This window comes from Abramis brama (genome assembly GCF_963993115.1).
Source record: "Abramis brama genome assembly, chromosome: 25".
NCBI classification, from domain to species: Eukaryota; Metazoa; Chordata; class Actinopteri; order Cypriniformes; family Leuciscidae; genus Abramis; species Abramis brama.
Window position 1 is genome coordinate 16,673,673 of NC_139987.1, and position 22,568 is coordinate 16,696,240.

General features: G+C 38.3%; 2 protein-coding genes across 4 annotated transcripts in view; one reads left to right on the forward strand and one right to left on the reverse strand.

The window, feature by feature from the left end:
* LOC311076668 (homeobox protein PKNOX2-like) overlaps positions 1-17,295 on the reverse strand; it is a 77,307-nt gene extending 60,012 nt beyond the window's left edge. Inside the window, exons 1-2 of one of the 2 annotated variants that reach the window (XM_084105038.1) lie at positions 17,219-17,295; positions 1,602-1,673 (exon numbers count right to left, since the gene is read on the reverse strand). The gene's annotated coding sequence lies outside the window, so the exon portion shown is untranslated. Of the gene's footprint in view, positions 1-1,601; positions 1,674-16,870; positions 16,943-17,218 lie in introns of those variants that run through there. The other variant, XM_084105039.1, reaches the window with a different exon arrangement.
* An 869-nt stretch (positions 17,296-18,164) lies between these two features.
* Positions 18,165-22,219, forward strand: tmem218 (transmembrane protein 218). 2 transcript variants are annotated; one of them, XM_084105467.1, is made up of 4 exons: positions 18,165-18,294; positions 18,594-18,732; positions 18,832-18,934; positions 21,737-22,219. In XM_084105467.1, exons 2-4 carry the CDS (start codon positions 18,623-18,625, stop codon positions 21,869-21,871), a joined length of 348 nt encoding a protein of 115 aa, XP_083961593.1. In that variant the 5' UTR covers positions 18,165-18,294; positions 18,594-18,622; the 3' UTR covers positions 21,872-22,219. The 2 variants fall into 2 exon arrangements, with proteins under 2 accessions (XP_083961593.1, XP_083961594.1); XM_084105468.1 differs by having other exon boundaries at positions 18,178-18,294; positions 18,599-18,732.
* The last annotated feature ends 349 nt before the right edge of the window (positions 22,220-22,568 follow it).

Consider the following 22,568-nt stretch of genomic DNA (forward strand, 5'->3'; position numbering starts at 1 on the left):
CTTTAACTAAAGTTTGAAACATGGGATCACGAAGAACGGGACCTTTAAATGAACAATTTGTGTATGTAATATAAACATAGAATTTAGCAAAAAACATGGTATTTTTGACATGGATGTGTGCCACATTTAGAATTTAAAAGGATGGATTTAAATTTAATTTTAAATGTAGGTGCCAAATAGTGCAGATTTGCAATTTGAATGTAAGGAAGAACAATTAAAACAGACAGACAGACAGACAGACAAGCAGACAGATAGAAAGACAGATTGATAGAACGATAGAAGGAAAAAAATTTGAATTAATTGAAAAAACAATAATCAATAGAACGAACAACAGAATGAAAGACAAATAGACAGGCAGGCAGGCAGGCAGGCAGGCAGGCAGGCAGACAGTCAGACAGACAGACAGTCAGACAGACAGACAGACAGACAGACAGGCCAACAGTCAGTCAGACAGACAGACAGACAGACAGACAGACAGACAGGCAGGCAGGCAGGCAGACAGACAGAAAGACAGACAGACAGGCCAACAGACAGACAGACAGACAGACAGACAGACAGACAGACAGACAGACAGGCCAACAGTCAGACAGACAGACAGACAGACAGACAGGCAGGCAGGCAGGCAGGCAGACAGACAGACAGACAGACAGGCCAACAGTCAGTCAGACAGACAGACAGACAGACAGACAGGCAGGCAGACAGGCCGACAGACAGGCAGACAGACAAGCAGGCAGACAGACAGGCAGACAGACAGTCAGATAGACAGGCAGACATAAAGACAGGCAGGCAGGCAGGCAGATAGATAGACAGGTTGATAGAATGATAGAAGAGAAAAACAGTAGAATTAATTGTAAAATAAACGATAAAACAAACAACAGAATGACGGACAGACAGACATATAGATAGTAGATCTGCACGATTCTGGATAAATTGAGAATCACAATTTTTTGTTTAAAATAGAGATCACGATTCTCCTACGATTCTGAATTGACAACACAACAAAATAACATGTGCTACTGTCTATTAACAATTATTTCATTCTTTTGAATTGTTTTTTTTTTATGAATGAATGATTCAATGACTCAATCATAATAACTTGAATCAGCGTTTTTGAACGAATCTATTGAATGAATGATTCAATGACAAATACATTTTTTAACAGTTACTTGTTTAACTTTTATCCCAGTACTTCTGTGATAATTTGGATGTTTGTAACACATAAATAATGATACTGTGTGGTCGAAAAGACTGTTTGTGAAGTGGTTTCATACCTATAAATGCAACTTGCTTTCTCTGGGTCAGTGGTAGCGCCAACACAAATTTGAATGTTGGCTGTGATTGTACTAGTCAAAGGTTTAATAGACATTGCGTGAGTGGATCGAGATCTTTTAACGATTAATCGTGCAGCTCAAATAGATCGATCGATCTATAATTTTCAAAACCTTGATCTTAGATGGCTGCCTAAATTTCTGAACAGCTTTTGTGTCAGGGGTACGTCTATGACGCCTTAAAATACTGCCTACACAGGCAGCTCACTAGCTTTTGGAACAAAGCAAATGTGTTTTTGAATGAGCATGGAAAGTGTTGATTTAAGAACTTACAGTTTGCTTGTTCTCAGCATTGGAGCATCTGATGTTGGAGTCGGTCCAACGGCGCACAGCCCTCCAGACAGTCTACAACACAAGAGAAACCGTCTGAGTACATTTGTATCTAATGGTCTGTTCACCAACAGCTAACCTGAGATCATTACTCCGACGGCATTACAACACAACTTGTAAAATTACCAAATATGTTGATTTTGGTTTAGCCAGCACTACATGCGTTTTAGAATGGGGATCTTTTTATTGACGCTGCTTGATACCCGTGGGCCTGCTGACCCCACAATTCGAAAAGTAATTTGATATTGCGTGGGAAGGTATATTTATGTGTGGGCCCTGCTGTTCTGGCTTAATAGAGGCTGTATGTGTGTGTGTGTGAGCTCGGGTAGGTGGGCAAACAAAGATAAAGTCAGGGGCGGGAATGGCAGGCATGGCGGCCAGCCCCCCACGCTTCAGTCCGCCAGTATAGGTTTGTGCGAAACCTTTTCCGAGTTTCTTCCAAACTACAAAGAAAACATTTTAGGGTTCTTGTAATCCCTCCCGCCACCTCTCAAAGCCCCAAAGTCCTCCATAGCCATACAGTCCACAGCCCACCTCCCTCTCCCCCTCCTGAGACCTGATCTGCCTTCCTGTTGACGTCAAAGTGAATTAGAGCAAGGAGAGCGCAGCGGCTCCCCCCGGGGGGCTGGAGGGCTAATCATGCTGTTCCTCACTGGCCTCAGAGGAAGCATTAGCGTTCCTTTTGCAGCAGACCACCACATCTACACCTCAAGGCCCCTTCACAAACAACCAGGGCACCAAACACACACACACACACAAAAAAACAGCTTATTTACAGAAATAAACACTAATAAGTCTCTCATACACACCACAGTACCCTCCAAACCAGATGAACAGAAGATTTGTGGGTTTGCCCTTCCCACCCCTCATTCAAAACCCCAGAGAAAGTTGAACTTTAGGGTAAACCTCCTTTTCTAATACACAGAGCAGCTCTGTGAAATACCTAATCCCAGCCTCCCTCAGTCGCCACACCGACCTCTTGCACTCCCTCCAGCCGCTCTGAATAATGATTCCACATATAGAGAAGGAGACGGTTGAGGAGACTTTACACTCAGACTGTGTGACTGACCTGATTCCAACTGAGATGAATGCGGCTGGGCTACTCTCAAGTTTTGAGACTCTTAACATTTTGAATTCGATTTTATTATTATATTTTCAGTTTTCATTTTAATTTTCGTTTAAGTGTGCTTTTGTCATATTTGTTTATTTTGAAATGTCTATATAGCTTTAAATACATTTTATTTTAGTTTTAGTAATTTTAGTACTTCAACTTATTAATGGCCGTTCACACCAACGACAGTAACTATAAAGTTTTAATAATCTTTCTAATTCTATGCGAATAGAAAACAGCTATAACAATAACAACACAAAGGAACAATATTATTGTAATCACTTTCAGGATGATTTCTCAGAATCAGAATCCACCCATCTTTAAAGAGCTTGAGCTTTAAAAGCGGTGAGTTTTCTTCGCAGTGTGATGGAAAAGAGATTAGAACACCTCTGCATAAAAGAAAAAAGTATGTCGCACTGACGGCATGTGAATGTTCGTGTCAGTCTGAACAGATGCATTAACAGACGTTCATTCAAATTAAAGTGTTTATCGCACCGAACATTCGTCTTTGTGTGAACAGGCCTTTAGGTGATTATTCTAACACAATAAAACTTATATATTTCATTATATTGTATTAGATGATTTAATCAGAGCCTGATTTCTTTTTGGACGTCTCTTAAAAAGAAAGAAAGGAATTTAAGACAAATGTCAATTCTAATAGATAGCTTTCTCCAGTGTTATACTGTATAGCCCTCTTTTGGTCCTTTTGTCTCTTCAATCTTGTCTGTCCTATAAAAATAACCACAGTCTACAGTCATTAGATCGACACATTTAAAACACTGTCTATGACGCAACTCAAACTCCTTCTGATTTTGACCCAAGAAAAGCAAGAAATTTTGTCCCAAGAAATGCAAGGTGGTAATGACCCACAATGCCTTGCTAGTAACAGCCCCCCCAGCTGTTTAAAGTCCACAAGAACAACATTTGCTGCCGGGGGTTTAGAACTTCCTGTTACTATGACAACCACGGAACAATTCATATTCGTGTCTCTCCTCTAATAAAGTGTGTAACATTAGGGCGTAATTGTTTTTCTATGCAATATATGAAAATAGCCCTTTGCATTCAGGAACGCCTGATAGCAGTCGTCAAAAACGTCTGGAAGAATGACAGACTTTTTGTCTGTATCGGAAGATTGCTTCATGAGATTTGGCATCACAAAATCACTAAAACTGGATCAAAAATGTAACCTTAAAATATGAATGTCAAGCAAAACTGACCACAGTGCTGAAAACAGTGCAACTCTATAGGTATTTGATGCATATAAACCATAAATAGCTTTTAAAGGCATCATGGTGTCTTTAAGATCACTTATGGAAGTGTGGCAGGACCAAGGAGGTTTGATGAGTGGAATGATAGCAGAATTCCTGGGAATTAGAAGGGATTTAGCGGACAATAGCAGGTATTCCCACTAGTGTAACTAGACCCTAGTTGGCGTCATGAGAAGCTTAAACTTCACATTAAACCAGTGTGCAGCTGACACAAAAGGCCGCACTAGACACAACAAGGGGAATATGGAGCAAAACGCAGACGCATTAAGCTTATATATACACACTGAGAACAAAACAAACGCACATGCTGAATGAAGCAAAAGTTTATTTTGTTACCATTCAGACCAACACACAAACTCACAAAGCAATATTAGCGCTTAATGAAGTATACACTGTGCTCTCCATGTCGAAACAACACTTTCATACTCAGTGCATAATAGGCTACATTTCCCTTGATCTGAATCTTGGAATTTTTGCTGAAGTCTTCTCCACATTAGTGAGCTACGGAAATCCAAACAGGAAAAGGACTTAACTGCTAAAAATATCTCTAGGCGTAGCAATGAGACAGGTAGATCTGGGCTCTTATCCGAAACAAATCCTTCTAAATCTTTTAAATGGCACACCACCTCACCATGAAATTTTGATTTTCCTCAGACTTTTGGAGAAGAGTTTATGGGAACTTTTAAATCTGTAATATCTCCACCTTTGAAAGGCAGAATCTGTAATGATGACACATTATTATAAGCCCAGGTCATATTTTAATAAATGAATGTAAACTGATTTGTTTCATGATTGTTTTAAGAAAGACTGAATTTCAAAAATGAATTTTTAAACATTTTTACACAAAAGTATTCAAATATCAAATATTTGGAGTTTGTAAGATTTTTTTTAATTTTTTTTTTAAGTCTCTTATGCTCAGCAAGGCTGAATTTATTTGATCAAAAATACAGTAAAAACTTAATATTAGGAAATATTACAATTTTAATATATTTTAAAATGTAATTTAGTGAAGTAGCCATTACGCCAGTCTTCAGTGTCACATGATCCTTCAGAAATCATTCTATGATTTGGTGCTCAAATAATATTTCTTTTTATTATAACATTTAAAAACAGTGCTGCTTAATATTTTTTGTGTTAAAAAAAATTCAGAATTATTTAGTGAATAGAATTAATATTTGTTATTTGAAAATTTGAAAAATAAATATTTTTTAACAATGTAAAAGTATGTCTCTTTTGCTCAATTTAATGCATCCTTGCTGCATAAAAGTATTGTTTTCTTACTGACCCCAAACTTTTGAATGGTAGTGTAAGCAGTGTTTACATGCTTAATGCTACGGTGTTGTCAGTGGTTGCTAGTGTGCGAGGATTTTTAGACCATTGCTATGCAGTTGCTAGATCATTGTGGGATGTCAGGGTGGTTGCTAGGGCGTGCTAAGTTGTCTAAATCAAACAATTCAATTTTGTTTGACTCAAATCCCTCCTTCTAATCTAATTTTTTTTTTACCAAAGAAAATTGGTCAATATTTTACAAATTAACATTATTAGTACTACAACTAAAATGACAAAAGCTGATGGTCACCTTGTGGAAAATCCATCCCTGAGCTCATATGCTCTTTCATTCCTATCTGCTCACCGGAGATCTCTGGCCCTCAGCCAAACTTCATCTCCCATCTGCCCAAACTCAGACACTCTCTGAGGCCTGCAGCTCGCTCTGCTTCCTGTCCTGGGACTTAAGGAATGAGTGCTGGGACACGGGAAAGTCAGACACTGAGCTTTCATCAGATTCCCTGGCTCATGATGGTTTTCATGAGTCTGTCGCATACGCACAAGATGAGACACACACTCAGGCTCATGGAAACGCATATGTGCATATTAAGGCCAGAAACTCGAGTACGCAAACTGCAGTGCTTAGCTAATACATTAAGTGTGCACTACTATTGTACATACTTAATGTGAGCTTTTGCATTACTGTGATAGTAACAAACTTTAACATTCTGTCGATGCTATTATACCAGATGTGTTAGTCCCTTTAAAGACCCCCTGAAATCAAAATGTAAGTTTTTTAGCTTTTAGTACGAATATGTTAGCCTTAAGGTTATGAATAAGCTGGTGTGTTCCAAAACAATGACAAAATTCGCATTTAGGAGATATAAGCATTCAAAACTTACAGTCTCTCACTTCTGCTAAAATGGATCACGGATTTTTATGACAGCTTAATTTCATTCAGCTTCTCATCACATCTTCTGTCCAATCAAATGCTCTCTATAAAGCGTCCCGCCCCCTATGCTATAAATACCACTTGGCCAAAGCGACCATTGACACGTCACGGAGCAATATGGGTTGGAAATGTGAGTTTGGTTGCTCAAACGCTCGAGTTTTATTCCATTTTCCAACTGTACGTTGGTTAAGAATGAAATGGCTAGAATTTATTCACACATCTACTATTGAATCCAACGTATCATCAGTGCTCGGATTCGCTTCCATGGTGCTGTCAAGTATGACTTGCAGTCTGGGAGGTAAACTAAACGCTATTGGCTATTTGAAAAGGGGGAGGAGTGCGTTCCAAGGCACATCAGTGGGCCTTTAAGGAAAGTCAGCTCACTCAGCGGCCATCTTGGTAACATCCCCGAGGCAGATATTGTGTATGTAGGTAAAAGGCATACAGTACAGCTCCTATATGCCTAATATGGAAAGAGAAAAATCTCCAAACCAGTGTTGTCATCAAATAAATAAATAATAAATAATACATTTAGAAAGTTGAAACTATTTACAAATATTTTTACATAAAAAATTACTCAAAAAATAATTAAACATAAAAACTGAAAATATAAAATAAAAGCAAATTCAAAATATCAATAAAAAAAGAATAGTATAAAAATACCAAAATAACACAGCTCCAATCAATTAAATCAATTAAATCTGCAATCAAACAAACAAATCATAAATAAAAATGTTCACTAACTTGCTCAGTAAAGCTATCTTCAAAGTATTGCCCTGGCATTAGTTGACCTGAAAAAGAGAAAACTGAGCGTAGATGACAGTTTATGCTAATTACCGCTACAGCGTCCCTAGTGGCAACATTGAGAATGCAATGGCTACTTTGTGTATTGTGTTCTGACACATGTCAGAAACAAAATCCTTCCACCACAACGACAACGATATCCTCAGTAACCTTTTTTACCACACTTTGGCTTGAGAGTCTTTAATCTAGCTTTTGCTTTAGTCTAAGGTTTTCCACTCTTGCACTCTGATAACATTGGCAGGTTTAGGAAAGACAGCAAGGAATTCCCCTACACTATATATATTCACCATGACCTCTCACTCTGTTTTTCCACCCTCCTTTTCTAACGGGAAGGAAAAGGTTAACCCTTTCGCTCTTCCTCTGCCCAGTTGTGTTGATCGCTAGAGTCAGCTGAGCTAAAAGGTGTGATGAGCTGTATTAAATGTCTATGGTGGTTTATAAATACCTCTGGAGTGCATACGACCACCAGAATGGTGGCCCACGTTACGGCCGAGATAAAAAAGGCAGGTGTACGCCATATTTTGCATTGCTGCCACCTTCTGCACATTGCTTCGCACTTCTGTTCCAAATCCGCCAAGGATGTACGAGTCACCTGGGTGCACGGGCCTGGCTTCTCTCCTTAACAGCGAGGGCATTTGCTGTCCTCGCTCTCCCCAAAAACTTGTGTCATCCTACCCTGGCTATGGCAGAGCGCCACATGCATGCGTCTACATTTCCCCCACACTCTGGGGCAGCAGCTGTTTATGTTTCACTTTTAGCTCAGAGCTGTCATCAGTCCTTTCTGAAGGGCAACGTTATAAAGTTCTAACAGTCAGGGAGCACGAGATTGTTTTCCACGCAGTTGTGGTCGATAAATGGCTGATGCATCGCTGATCAGTCTCCTGGCTGTTATCGCACCCAGTGTTTGCGGGCTCGCATTAATATCATCCCCCGTATGGCAAGTGATGATTTCTCTGAAGACCATAAGTTTCTAGAGTTTCACACAAAGCGGGACACAATTTCATCTGCTATATTTATCTCCCTCTAAGTTTTCAATTGAACAGCCTCCAGAAGTCGCACGACTAGCAGCTGGAGAAAACCAAAGTGCAGGCGTCTGTCCGTAAGATCATCAACTAGTCAATTTAGTAAGGTCACCTAAACAGTAGAGTTTACACTGCATCAGACAATGCTGAATTTCAATGGGGAAGGTGCACTGCAAAGACAATATAATATAATATAATATAATGAATATATTGAAGTATATTTTAATATAATACTGGATGTAATTTTGCATTAACATTAACATTATTAGTAGGCAAATTATTCACTTTTTAAGCTTGTCTTGCATGTAAATATTAAATAAACACACACGCACATTGTGGCTGACCATTAGACCAAAACTGTTAGGAAACACTGCAGCAATGTGCTAATTTATTGTGAAGAAACTGCTCTGGGAATAAAAGATTGTTTAATGTTCTGCGATATTTCCAAACACTAGAGCGAGAAGAACACACTCAATCTGCAACCTTTTATATGTTTACACTCCAGTTGAAAGGCAACAACTTTATATCTTATGGGGCCCCTAAAACAAACCAGAGCGAGAGGGAGAGGAATGCGGTTCAGCGTGGTTGGAACATCCATTAGAACCTCAAAATATGTTGTTGAGGCCTTTTGTTGGCGATTGAAACCACCTCTTAAATTTGAAATGACATGAGGTTTTCCCAAAACTGTCGGCACATACTGTACGAACGCAATAAAGCAGCTGATGCGTGTGAAATCTCTCATGTGCTCGAGGAAGGCGAAGCACCCCACGGCCTGAAATCATGCTGCTTATACTGATGTATCAAATACAACCCACCAGCAGCGCTAAACAGCACAGAGCTCTGAGGAATTTAGATATAATGATGAACGCTCGCACTGTTGGACTGATAAAAACAAGTACACATTTAAATAGATAAATAATAGACAAATTAGCGACTTTTTCAACACTACAGTGCAGAGTGATTGTGGAAATCGCTTTTAACTTACTAGAATAAATCATTTAGATACGTACAACGCTTTACAAGCCAATTTGACTCTACTGCAACCGGTATGGTACAATAGCACTAAGATCCACCCTTGAAAAAAAGTATTTTTTTATTAAGAACTACCGTATAATTTTTCTCATAAAAGCTACTTTGAGCAACAATATTAGTACAAAAATGAATCTCCATTGTGATCGGAGTAGTCACTATGATTCCGCTTTCCACACATTACCAAATCCATTTCCCCTCACTTATGGAAAACAATTTATTGCAGTTTGTCTGCATTCTGCATGTTCCTAGAAGCCTTTTTTGACCACAGTGGGTCTGTTCGAGGGGGAATGGGGCCTAGTTTTTCAGCAGCTGTCAAAAAGTGAAAGGATACACGTTTTGACAGCTACTGAAAAACTAATCATTTTATCACTTTGAATAAAATACGTCTTTTGTCTTAAAATATATACAATTTCTGTGATTCTTTTTAACTACAACATTAAATGAATATATGATGAATGTTTCCTTATCAAGCACATTTTTGCAGTGCTGGTGTTCAGTTCTGTACTTTTGGTTACTTTTGATGATGAATTACATTATCTAAAAAGTCTTTTCTCAAAAATATGAAAAGACAGATCAAGTCAAGCAGCAAGAAAATGTAATATATATATATATATATATATATATATATATATATATATATATTGAAGACTTCAGATGCAAAAGCCTCTAAGTACCAACTGAAATTTTCTTCTAGAATGATCATTTTTATCAAGCTTGTATGTTTATGTTCAGTTATTTCACTTAAATGGCAATGAAAATTACCTGTTAATTGTCATTGAAGTGAAATTACTGACTCTATATATACGAGCTTGATAAAAATGCTAATTTTAGAAGAAAATTTCAGATGGCACTTAGAGGCTTTTGCATCTGAAGTCTTCATATATATACACACACATATATACTGTATATACAGTCATGGTCAAAAGTTTACACACACCTTGCAGAATCTGCAAAATGTTCATTATATTTAACAAAATCTGAGGGATCATACAAAAATGCATGTTATTTTTTTATTTAGTACTGTCCTGATTAAGATATTTTACAAAAAAGATGTTTACATAAGACAAAATAAAAGTTGAATTTACAAAAATGACCACGTTCAAAAGTCTACATACCCTTGATTCTTAATACTGTGTGGATGATCCACGACTGTTTGTGTTTGTGATAGTTGTTCATGAGTCCCTTGTTTGTCCTGAGCAGTTAAACTGCCCAATGTTCTTCAGAAAAATACTCCAGTTTTCCAGCATCTTTTGCATATCTGAACCCTGTCCAGCAGTGACAGTATGATTTTGAGATCCATCTTTTCACATTGAGGACAACTGAGGGACTCATACGCAACTATTACAAAATAGTAAATGCTCCAGAAGGAAACATGATATATATATATATCGTGATATAAACATGATATATACTGAGACCACTAATATATATATATATTATTTATTAGTGGTCTCAGTAAAAAAAGAAAAAAAAGAAAAAAAGAGAGTTTTCAAGCAGAAACTTCTGCAAGCTGTAAATCATAAATTATGGCCAAAGCCACAGGGAAGCCAGGTGCTTTATGACATCCCAGAGGCTGCTGTGTCCCAATGCATTTTATTAGAAAGCAACAAAAAAAGCTCCTAATGGTATTTGCAAAGCTACTGGCCAATAAAACTAGCTGAGATCCACCACTTTGCAAATAAAACTCAGATCCATTTATCTGGATTGATATGCATTTATAATCTTTTTAAAAAGAGAGAATTAGCCGCCATTCAGGAGTCACTCATGATCAATATAAAGAAAGTCGTTCGGATGCATTAATAAAAGGAAAAATAACTGTCATGTACTGACGCCATTACAGGCATTTTGCACACATACAGCTACCAATCAATGTCTTTCAATGGCTCTGAGCTTGAAAGAGGATGATGGAAACGTGGGGGGTTCTGTTCGAAACACAACAAAAGATGCACAAATAGATCAGCGGGAGAGGAAGCTCCGATATAGCCCAGTGTCAAAGGTCCAAATGAAATCAGGTGGTTGGAATCAATGGTGGTCTGTGTTTGAATGCTCCAGAGGACAGAGCAGGAAGTGTGAATGGGAGAAAAACATGCCTTTATGAATTATGTCATTGAAACGGGACGAAGCGAGATGCCACTTTCGGAGAAGATGGCTTTTGCAGTAATAGATGAGCATTCAATGCACTATTTCAGCTCTAATAAAACACGCCACACTCCAAAAGACAGGAGAGTGAAATGCACACAATGCACCGGTGGAGAACATCTATCTCTCTCCAGTCACGCCAAATGACACCAACATATGAAATGTGTAAAACATGTGAGAACTACAATTCACATGCTCGCCCTAATAGAGAAAATATGAAAACATCATTCTCTCTCAACCTTAGTCAAGCACTCTCCTGCCTCTAGCACATTATTTTAATTTGACTAGTTATTGTACTCATGCATATATTTATATATTTAGAAGGGGGGAAGAAATATGAATTGGTCCTGGGTAGGGTTTTTTCCTACTTTGATCTCAAAAAGAATTCTAATAAAATATTTTCAACCTTCGTCTGTTCTGAGAAACTACTATTCAGAATTTGGTAGAAGTGTTTGTATTTCCCTCAGTGACGCCGAGTACATTTATTTGGATTATCAGCATTCCACTAGAGATAAGAACAAAGGCACTCAGAGGTTTACAGTCTTGTTCAAGGTTTTTAAATTCAGAATTAATAATAAGCTGCTGCTAATTTGACTCTGCTTTTGATCCTGGTGAAGTAATTATTTCTGTTATGAACAACTTTGACTGTCATTTGCATGAGATAATAATAATATTATACACACACACATATATATATATACAGTGAGGAAAATAAGTATTTGAACACCCTGCTATTTTGCAAGTTCTCCCACTTAGAAATCATGGAGGGGTCTGAAATTGTCATCGTAGGTGCATGTCCACTGTGAGAGACAAAATCTAAAAAAAAAAATCCAGAAATCACAATGTATGATTTTTTAACTATTTATTTGTATGATACAGCTGCAAATAAGTATTTGCAGTAATAAGTAAAAAAAAAAAAAACCAAAGCATGATGCTTCCACCCCCATGCTTCACAGTAGGGATGGTGTTCTTGGGATGGTACTCATCATTCTTCTTCCTCCAAACACGTTTAGTGGAATTATGACCAAAAAGTTCTATTTTGGTCTCATCTGACCATATGACTTTCTCCCATGACTCCTCTGGATCATCCAAATGGTCATTGGCAAACTTAAGACGGGCCTTGACATGTGCTGGGTTAAGCAGGGGAACCTTCCGTGCCATGCATGATTTCAAACCATGACGTCTTAGTGTATTACCAACAGTAACCTTGGAAACGGTGGTCCCAGCTCTTTTCAGGTCATTGACCAGCTCCTCCCGTGTAGTTCTGGGCTGATTTCTCACCTTTCTTAGGATCATTGAGACCCCACGAGGTGAGATCTTGCATGGAGCCCCAGTCCGAGGGAGATTGACAGTCATGTTTAGCTTCTTCCATTTTCTAATGATTGCTCCAACAGTGGACCTTTTTTCACCAAGCTGCTTGGCAATTTCCCCGTAGCCCTTTCCAGCCTTGTGGAGGTGTACAATTTTGTCTCTAGTGTCTTTGGACAGCTCTTTGGTCTTGGCCTTGGATTCTTACTGATTGTATGGGGTGGACAGGTGTCTTTATGCAGCTAACGACCTCAAACAGGTGCATCTAATTTAGGATAATAAATGGAGTGGAGGTGGACATTTTAAAGGCAGACTAACAGGTCTTTGAGGGTCAGAATTCTAGCTGATAGACAGGTGTTCAAATACTTATTTGCAGCTGTATCATACAAATAAATAGTTAAAAAATCATATATTGTGATTTATTTATTTTTTTAGATTATGTCTCTCACAGTGGACATGCACCTACGATGACAATTTCAGACCCCTCCATGATTTCCAAGTGGGAGAACTTGCAAAATAGCAGGGTGTTCAAATACTTATTTTCCTCACTGTATATATATATATATATATATATATATATATATATATATATATGCGCGGTGCAAAAGTCACTGGGTTGTTACCAGGACATTGGACTGCAGTTGCTACTTTCTAGGGTGTTGCACACTGGTCAAATTCAAAAGATCCCAACCCCAAATCAAAATATGAGATTCTGATTTATAGAAATGGCTTGGGTTACTCCTGCAATGTAAGTCTATGGGAATTTTTTTAGCTTTTTGATGAGCCACCAGATCCACTAAAAATCACCTAGAAATGAATTAGCACAGTTCTCCTCAATAAGCCATACAATTTGAGGTTTGTGTATCACAAACTGTGTGGGACGAGTACTTTTTTTTTTTTTACTTCCAATGCAGTGTTGTTTTAGCATCTATATATAATATATCTTTAGCATATATATATAAACTAAAAGAAAATTAGAAATGTTGCTTTGGCAACTAGCTGAACTAAAATATTTTTTTATACATTTTATTGTATTTCAATAATGTTAATGTCTATTTTTCCATTCAAGTAATGAAAATGTTTTTTATGATTTTAGTTTTTATTTCAGTTAACAATAATAATCTTGTTCCATAGACTTATTATAATACATTTTTATCTAGATGATTTAAATGTTGCAGATATAGAGGATAGTCAAGGACAGATTTTCAAGTCACTTGTCATTCAGCTACATCTAAAAGTGCATGACAAGTGCTGACAAGCACACCAAAGGACGACTTCATCGCATTTGTTAACATCAGATCATAATTTCTTTTTGGAGACTGTCGATTTCGAGCCTGTGTTTTCTCGTAAATCAAATCAACGTCAGCTCCAAGGCCAGGGTGACATGAAAACAGCACGGGCTGTGATGTGAGTGCTACGCTACGGGTGACTGTTAAGTGCCTCTACACGTGTAAATCAAGCAAATCTTCCTCTACCTCTAGGTCCCAGGAGAGGAGTTTGACCGTCTTGCCTGGCAGTATGTGAGCAGCATAGCGAGGTCGTTTGGACGCACAGCCGTCCAACGCAATAACAGGCCCGCGCTCCTCAGAGAGCCATCAGGATCAGCAAAGGCTTAGCGGTGGAAGCCTGTAACAACAGAGCTCTGTCTCTGTGTTGCCCCTTATGGTTTCACCTTGAACACACAAGACCCCAGAAGACTACAGGCTGATGAATAATTCTCATTTGAGGCAAAGATAAAAACTCTATCTCATTAACTGTCAACAGACAAACAACATGTGTAAGAGTTGAAAATCCAAATGAGACCTGTACAAAAATAGGCATTTCAATTATTAGCACTGTGAATTGTATATGGTTGGCATCAAAAGTGACACATTAGAAAGGAAGACAATTAGCTTTATGGAAGTCTAGAAGCATCACAATTGGTTTACAATCTTCTTTTTGCACAGTTTACTCCCTTCATTTAGGGTGACGGAGTCTTTTTTTATTAGCGATTAGACCAAAAGAGCTCCGGGTCCTGCAGCATTGAACCTCAGATTGTAATTTGCTCATAATGTGGAGAAGGGGAATATGCAAATAAAGTCTGAGTATTTTGTGTTTGCAGTTTTGCCCGTGGGCAGCTTGTCCCGCGACACAAATCATCAATTAAGATCCCAGCAGGGATCTCGGCATTTAAATTAGCCCCATCCAACAACTTTTATCTTTCAGACAAAACATGCAGCCTTGTGATCGCTTGCACCACAGAAATAAAACAGCTGATTAAATGAGATCCATCTTTGAGATCCAAAAATGGACATGCAATGTCACCTCTCGGCTGAAATTATTCTATATTTGACACTAAAGAAATTCAAATCTACAACTCTTTAAGAACTTTGTTGAGGGTTTGGAAAGACTAAGCTGATCATGTCTAAAATATTTGTAGAGAGAAAAAGTGTTATTTACTTAAATACATTTAGAATTTAGCTTTTTTTTCCCTTGAATAGTATTTTAGCATATTGTGAAAGGTGTTATGTCTGTGTATACTTCAGCTACATATTAAATTAAGTCAGTCAGAAAGAGGATTTGAGACTATGCTTTCTCATTTCTGCAGAGTTTGGAACTACACCATTTCAAATGATCTAATTATTGTTTCATTTATGAAGCAGTTATTCTGATATAAACCTGACATGAAGAACATAAACTGAGCATTTTAGATTTCCAGAAAAAGTATTAAAAATTACTTTGTACAAATTTGCTTCATAAGCTTGCAAACAGTTTAAAACAACCCTTAAATATCCAAATTTCCTGTCAACTGCCATTTAGCCCTTTATTTCACCTGACGTCTTTACAATTTGAAAAAGACTCTTTTGTTGCATGTTTCTTACTTTACGAAGTACCTTTAAGATGTTCCCTATTTTTCCAAACGTCAGCTTGCTAGTTTAGGTTGAAAATCCAAATTTGCAGAAAAACACACAGCCCCAAGTGCAAGGGCGTTTAAGTCACTAAACTTTTTACAAAAAGTTTTACCATACAATTATGACTTTCTAATTCGCAATAATTACTTTTTTTCCTCACAAATGCACGTTTATTTCACGCAATTCTGAGAAAAAAAGTCAGATAAAAAGTCACAATTATCTTGCAATTCTGACTTTTTTTCTCGCAATTCTGACTTCATAACACGCAATTGCAACTTTATATCACACAATTCAGACTTTATAACACGCAATTGCAACTTTTTATCTCGCAATTCGGACTTTAACTCGCAATTGTGAGTTTATTTCAAGCAATTCTGAGAAAAAAAAGTCACAATTACCTTTTATATTTTTAATTCAATGGCAGAAACAAGCTTCCATACAGGACAAATCTTAGAATACAAAAGAGAGTAATAAATACTAAACCACATGATTTGCTATCTAAAAAATAAATGAATAAATAGGTAGCCTACACAGTATGCATCAGACATAGAGCCAACAGTAGGCTGATTAGACTGACGGCTTAAAAATGTAATCCTTAATAGTTTAACTATGATAACTGTACTAAAAACAACATGAGCATGTTTCCAGTATAGTATTTCTTATTTCTTTAGGCTACATGTGGCGCCAAATACGCTTGAGAACAGAGTACAAACGTCGCGTTTGAAGGTGGTAACCATAACAACAGTACGCTGCTCGAACACTTGCAGTTTTTGTGTCAATATCATACGGTTCATAAACAAAACATAAAACATGACAGTATTAATACAAACTTTATTACAGATTTACATACCACAAAACGTTTGTTTAAAATATATATTTAAAATATTGCGTCATTGGAGAAAGACAAAAAAAGGGATGTAGGCTAGTCTATTCGCAACCAAAAAAATTTAGGCCTAGGCCTACTATATTCTTAAAACAAAAAGTTGACTCCGCGGAAAGTCGTCATTGTGCTATAATTTAACACTGCAGGCAAATCTGTTTTTATTTTCCTAAACTCTGCTCTGATAATGTGCGATAATCTTAATAATAGGCTAAACAGAAATAACAAACTGGAAAAAGTTCAGAATACCAGATAAAACATTTACTGAGCAATATATTGTTTCAAAACTGACCAGTTATAATGTAAAATACATGGGCTAGGATCTACTCATTAAACGATGTAATACTCATTAAAAGACATTGCTTTGCTCAACAAAACATTTGCGATAGCAAAATATACCCCAATTAAAATTCTAAACATTAATTTTACATGCGTATATTTTGTGCGTTATGAATATGAAGAATTAGTCAAGTATCGCTACAAAATTGCAAAACGCCCTTTAAATCCCAACAACAAAAAAATATCGACACAAAAATTACCACCACATTTCACAAGTCCAAACGCATCATCCACCATAAATGCATCCACAAAGACGCGCTCCCCAAACAGCACGGCATCTTCTACAGTCTTTCCTCTCTTCCTCCCTCCTTCTATCGCACTCGTTCTCTTCCTCCTCCTCCCTCCCTCCCGCTCACTCACGCGCTCTCTCTCTCTCTCTCTTTCCCTCACTTTCTCTCTCCCTCTCTGTCTATCATTCTCTCCCCTCAGCCCTCGGCCAGTCTGTATGAATAATGTCCTGCCTTTTGTAATGAGAGCGAGAGGGGGAAAAACAGGCTGGAGTGTTCGCCCGCTCCGCGCTCTGACATTGAAAATGAATGACAGCTTACCTGAATGCCAATCTTCATCAGACTGACACCAGGCTGACAACACAAGCCTATACTCCCCTACACAAGCCGTGACGTCTGCCATATCAGACCCCTCCCACCATCTCCCCCCTCCTCTCTCCCTCTCTCTCTCCCCGTACCCCTCTCTACCGAGTGTAGACCTGCTCCGCGCCGCGGTTCCTCTTCCACTGGCATTATTCCGTGCAGTAGCCTATACCGAACACCCCGGGCCCTGCACGCGCATCTCCGGTTCATTAACGGTGGAGCCCGCTGGCCCCCTATCGACATCAAATGAGACCTACATTCGGCTGCAGGTCCCCTTGGCTGTTAGTAGTTGGAAAGCAGAGGAAAAATAGCCTACACTGTTAATTCAAATTTTAAGTTATAGGCTACGAGATTCAACTCATATTTTAAGTCAGTTCAATGTAATTTAAGTTTAAATGACTTACACAGCCAAGTTGATTGTAGCCAACTTAAACATTTAAGACAGCAATTTTTGTCACAGTGTTATTTGTGCAAGAAGAAGAAAAGCCGTTTGGTCAAATCCTAAATGTATATTTAGTTATTCTCCTAGAAATTTAACCCATAGTCTATGAGCTAAATTGCAGCTGAGAAAGGCTACTCTGGATAAATTATGCCATATGAATTCCCATAGGCTAAAGGGAGCTAGCCTAGGCTATATATTTCCTGTATAGAGACAACAGTGTGATATTACCAAGAGAACGTGTGTCATCAATACTACATAAGCGTACAAGTTAACAATTGTAAACATTCATTTGCAAGGAGATTATTGAGAAACAGACACAGATAGAGAGAGAGAGAGAGAGCTTGTGAGGCAACGTAAATGTGTACTTTTTGGTACTAGTATGTATGCCCAATATTCAGAAAAACTACATCTCCCAGCATACTGCTCGCCAGATACTACAACCTGATTGGTCCATTTATGACACAGGAAGTGTAGAGATAAACAGAAGCGACTGGGTTTCCATGGAAATATTTTAGACTTTCTGCAGCTGGGCGTAAATCAGTATATTATTTAGAATTACTTAGCTGGTTTCATCATTTGGTGGTTTTATTAGGTAAATATACAAACTGCTTAGCCGTAAAATGTTTATAATGGATTAGTGTGCTAGTTTAAGCACGTGATTTTGATGAACTGCAGGTTTTCCACCGTTTACTTCGTAATATGCTAACGTTAGTGGAACTGATTAAAAACAGCAAACTAACCGTATATTTCTGCTAATAGCAGTTTGAAGAAGTACGCGCCACATGGTTTGCTTTCATAACATCGACTTGATATACTTCCAGACTTTGCGGATTTAGCGCGCGCAGCCACCATAAACGCTGCCTAAAAGCAAAATATACTTCTCTCGCCCAGGGCAGGCACACGCAGCGTGAGAGGTGAGGATGGCCGATGTGGTGTTGGGCGTTGGGACAGGTGTGTTTATCATTGCTTTAACCTGGATAGTGACTCTCGTGCTCGCCATCGTTCTGTCGCGCGCAACCGGCCCAACGAAGTAAGAACATATTACTTTTATGTTTTCGACACAGAACTTGCATCAGCATTGCTCTGTAGTGTTATATCATGAATAATCACTATGTTATTGCCTCACCAGGTTAGGGATCATCCCTATATTTCTTCTGGCGCTCACCATCACACTGGTTTTAGTCTTTTTCCCTCGCGCATCTGAAGTTCCCTCGCCCGAGAGAGCAGTTCAGGTGAGTGCCTCGTAGATTTATCAGTCATTAATATACTCAGGCCACTTTATTGGGTACATCTTTATTGTACCGGGTTGGACCCCTTTTGCCTTCAGAACTACCATAAATATACGTGGCATAGATTCAGTAAGGTCCTGGAAACTTTCCTCAGAGATTTTGGTCCATATTGACATGATAGCATCAGTTTCATGAATCTCCTGTTCCACCACATCCCAAAGGTGCTCTATTGGAGATCTGGTGACTGTGGTAGACATTTGAGTATAGTGAACTTAATTAATAGTGAGATTAATTGAGCTTCGTGACATGGTGCGTTATCCTGCTGGAAGTAGCCATCAGAAGATGGGTCATAAAGGGATGGACATGGTCAGCAACAATACTCAGGTAGGCTGTGGTGTTTAAATGATACTCAGCTGGTAGTTACGGGCCTAAAGTGTGGCAAGAAAATATTCCCCACACCATCAGCAGCAGACTGAACTGATGATTCAAGGCAGGATGGATCCATGTTTTCATGCTGTTAATGACAAATTCAGCCCCCTACTTCTACTGTCCCTATTTGGTGAGCCCGTGCAAATTGTCGCTCGCTGGATATTTTCTCTTTTCCGGACCATTCTCTGTAAACCCTAGAGATGGTTGTGTGTGAAATTCCCAGTAGATCAGCAGTTTCTGAAATACTCAGACCAGCCCGTCTGGCATCAACAACCATGCCACGTTTAAAGTCACTGTTTTTCCCCATTCTGATGCTCAGTTTGAGCTTCAGCAGATCGGCTTGACCATGTCTACATGCCTAAATGCAGTTGCTGCCATGTGATTGGCTGCTTAGATATTTGCGTTAACAAGCAGTTGAACAGGCGTACCTATAATAAAGTGACCGTACAATATTTCCGGAATTCTCCTATACTTGCTAATTTTTTTAAATGAAAAATTCATGTACGAGCGATTTGATAATTTTGTAAGCTTATTGAATTCTGATATTCATGCTTGAATAGTGTTAGGTGCACTGTACAGCTCTTTGTGTGAGTTATATTTGAAAAAAAGACATGTGCTAGTTTATCTCTCCTCAACAGCAGACAAGCACAAACACAACAGTTTTTTCCTAAAGTCTGTCTTTGCCAAAACCAGCGCTCTGAGCTGCCAAGCCACCCTCTTGTCTGCACAAACAAAAACCGAACCATTTACCTTTCAGTCTTCAACAGCAGAACGGAAACATGTTGACTGAATCAAACATTCTCTTGTTTTCAACCTAAAATTATTGTATTACCCCCTGCTCTCAGCTTGAAAAAGATTACATTTGTTTTGATTCATAGACTTGAGATCTCACAGGTTGCATTGTGTAGTTAAATTCTGCAATGTCTTGCAAAAGATGTTCTCAGATTTCCAAATCAGGTTTGAGGTGTTAGGTTATATGATGTCAACAAGCACCTTTTTTAAATCATGTATGTTTGTGTGTACGTTAGTTTTAATCAATTTAGTAATGAATATAAGGTCTGGTAGTTGCCTAATAATAATGGAACAACAGAAAGATAAATTGAAAAACAAAACATGATACAATCTCCATCATTGTGCCACAGTGGCTTCCTGTTGTAACCAAGTCTCTCATTTAGTTAGTTCTCTATAAGCATGCATGTAGTATCGTTCGTTGTGCTAGACTCTGATTTGTGCATAATGCCAAATCCATGTTACACCCATTGCTGATTTGCTTGCAGCGGGTATGACTAGATAATAGTTTTTTCCTTGATAGGTGACAGTGTGTTGTATGAGAAACGGGTAACCCCTCGCTGTTGTACAAAGGAATAATATCACAGTGCCAATTAGGCCGGCCCCAAACAGGAGCTCACTGTCGCACATTCGATACCACATTAATAAAACATGGCCTCTGCTCTGTGCTTCGCTAGCCAGCTAATTGGCAAATTAGAAAGTGAGATGCGTTAAACGAGAGAACACTGCATTCGCTGGAGACAGAGCCCCCTCCCACATACACATGCATAGACACACACAAAGACATCTCTCTGTCTGTAGTTTAATGTAGGTTGTGGCCTCTCCCATGATGTAGGCCTCGTACTCTAGTTTAGGTCCGTAGGGATGTAGAGTGTCATTAGTATTCAACACTATCACCCTGTTCAGCTTTAATTCTAATGGAGGAAAAACAGACAGCAGAGTAAGAACTAATGGCAAGAAAAAAGTTATAGTTTTATGAGAGTATGCTAAAATAAGGGTGAATCAAAAACTATTAAATTAAATTACGGATACTGATTTATATCTTTAGACTATTAATAGTGTATATTAAATATAACATATAATGTTTATCAGGTATTACCATAGATAGATTTAGTTTGCATGCATTAAATGTTTTATATTTCTAGTTTATATTAGATAATAGTTTCATATTTTAATATATATTTTTATGCCTGTGATGACAAAGCAAGCAAGTACTACAGTTTTCAGTCACATGATCCTTCAGACATCCTTCTAATATTTCTTATATTAAAATCAATGTTTAAAACAGTTGTATTTTTAGTTTCACACTGTTCTCAAGATCATTTTGGTAAAAATGCTGTCTTTATGGCACTTTAATAGTGTCTTGTTCTGTGTTAAATGGTCTAGTGAGATGCCTCAGGTTGCAGTCAGAATTTCTTAAAAGAACCCTGATGACCTCTAGTGGAGAAAAGCAGAACATACTAAATGTATTTCATGTTAATTAAAAAATATTAATGGACACATCAAAGCCCTCATGGCTTTAATTACTTTCCAGTAACTGTATAATATGTTGAATAATTCACAACTTAAGCCTGTGATGTTTTTCAGATAGTGGATATGTTCTTCATTGGCCGTTACGTGCTCCTGTCCTTGGTGAGTGTGGTCTTCTTGGCAGCTCTGTTCATGTTGCTGCCCTTACATTTCCTGGAGCCCGTGTATGCCAAGCCCCTGAGAACACACTAGACCGTGAGGCTTCATGTGCCAAACTCCTACAGATATCCCAAAGCAGGGCGGCCAACCTGGCAGCGCCGTCGATCAACGAGCCCCGCTTGAGATGAGAGGACAACAGAAGGTTCCAGAGCTTTTGTCTTTCTGTCCAAATCAGAGACGTCCACATCTCTCTGAGAGCACAACATAGACTGGCCTGCATGCAGCATGTGCATTGCAAGTGTTTTTAGGAGGGCGTGGTTGGGTAGAGTTTTTGATGTACAGTTTCAATGTTCAATGTGTAATCGAAGAACTTTTTTCCTGTGTGTTGCAATTTCGTAATTATGTGTATTTTACTGTTAAATACAATCTGTTTTTCTCAAACTTCCAGTTTGTTCATTTCTTCAATTATTGGAGTTTGCTTAGGAAGCATCACTATTACTATTGCTCATAGGATTACGTTTTTTCGAAAAACCCATAACCTTGAGTATTAAGCTGTGATTGGATCGAGTCAATGGGTAGCAAACAAGAACCAGATCTGTCAAATTCGTGAATGAATCCTTCATGAGTCTGAATTAACTTGATCAAATGATTCATCAAGTGAAGTGACGAGACGTGACGTGAAGGCCAAGTATTGTGACTCAGGCTACTCGGAATTTGTCGAAATATGCTTTTGCTTTCTATCACAAATGTTTTTGTGTTTCCCCAAGACTCTTTGCATTCGCTTGCAAAA

Coding starts and splice junctions, on each gene's coding strand:
- tmem218 (XM_084105467.1), top strand. CDS start 18,623: ATGGCCGATGTGGTGTTGGGCGTTGGGACAGGTGTGTTTATCATTGCT. Junction 18,733..18,831: donor CGCGCAACCGGCCCAACGAA/GTAAGAACATAT, acceptor TTGCCTCACCAG/GTTAGGGATCATCCCTATAT. Junction 18,935..21,736: donor CGCCCGAGAGAGCAGTTCAG/GTGAGTGCCTCG, acceptor GATGTTTTTCAG/ATAGTGGATATGTTCTTCAT.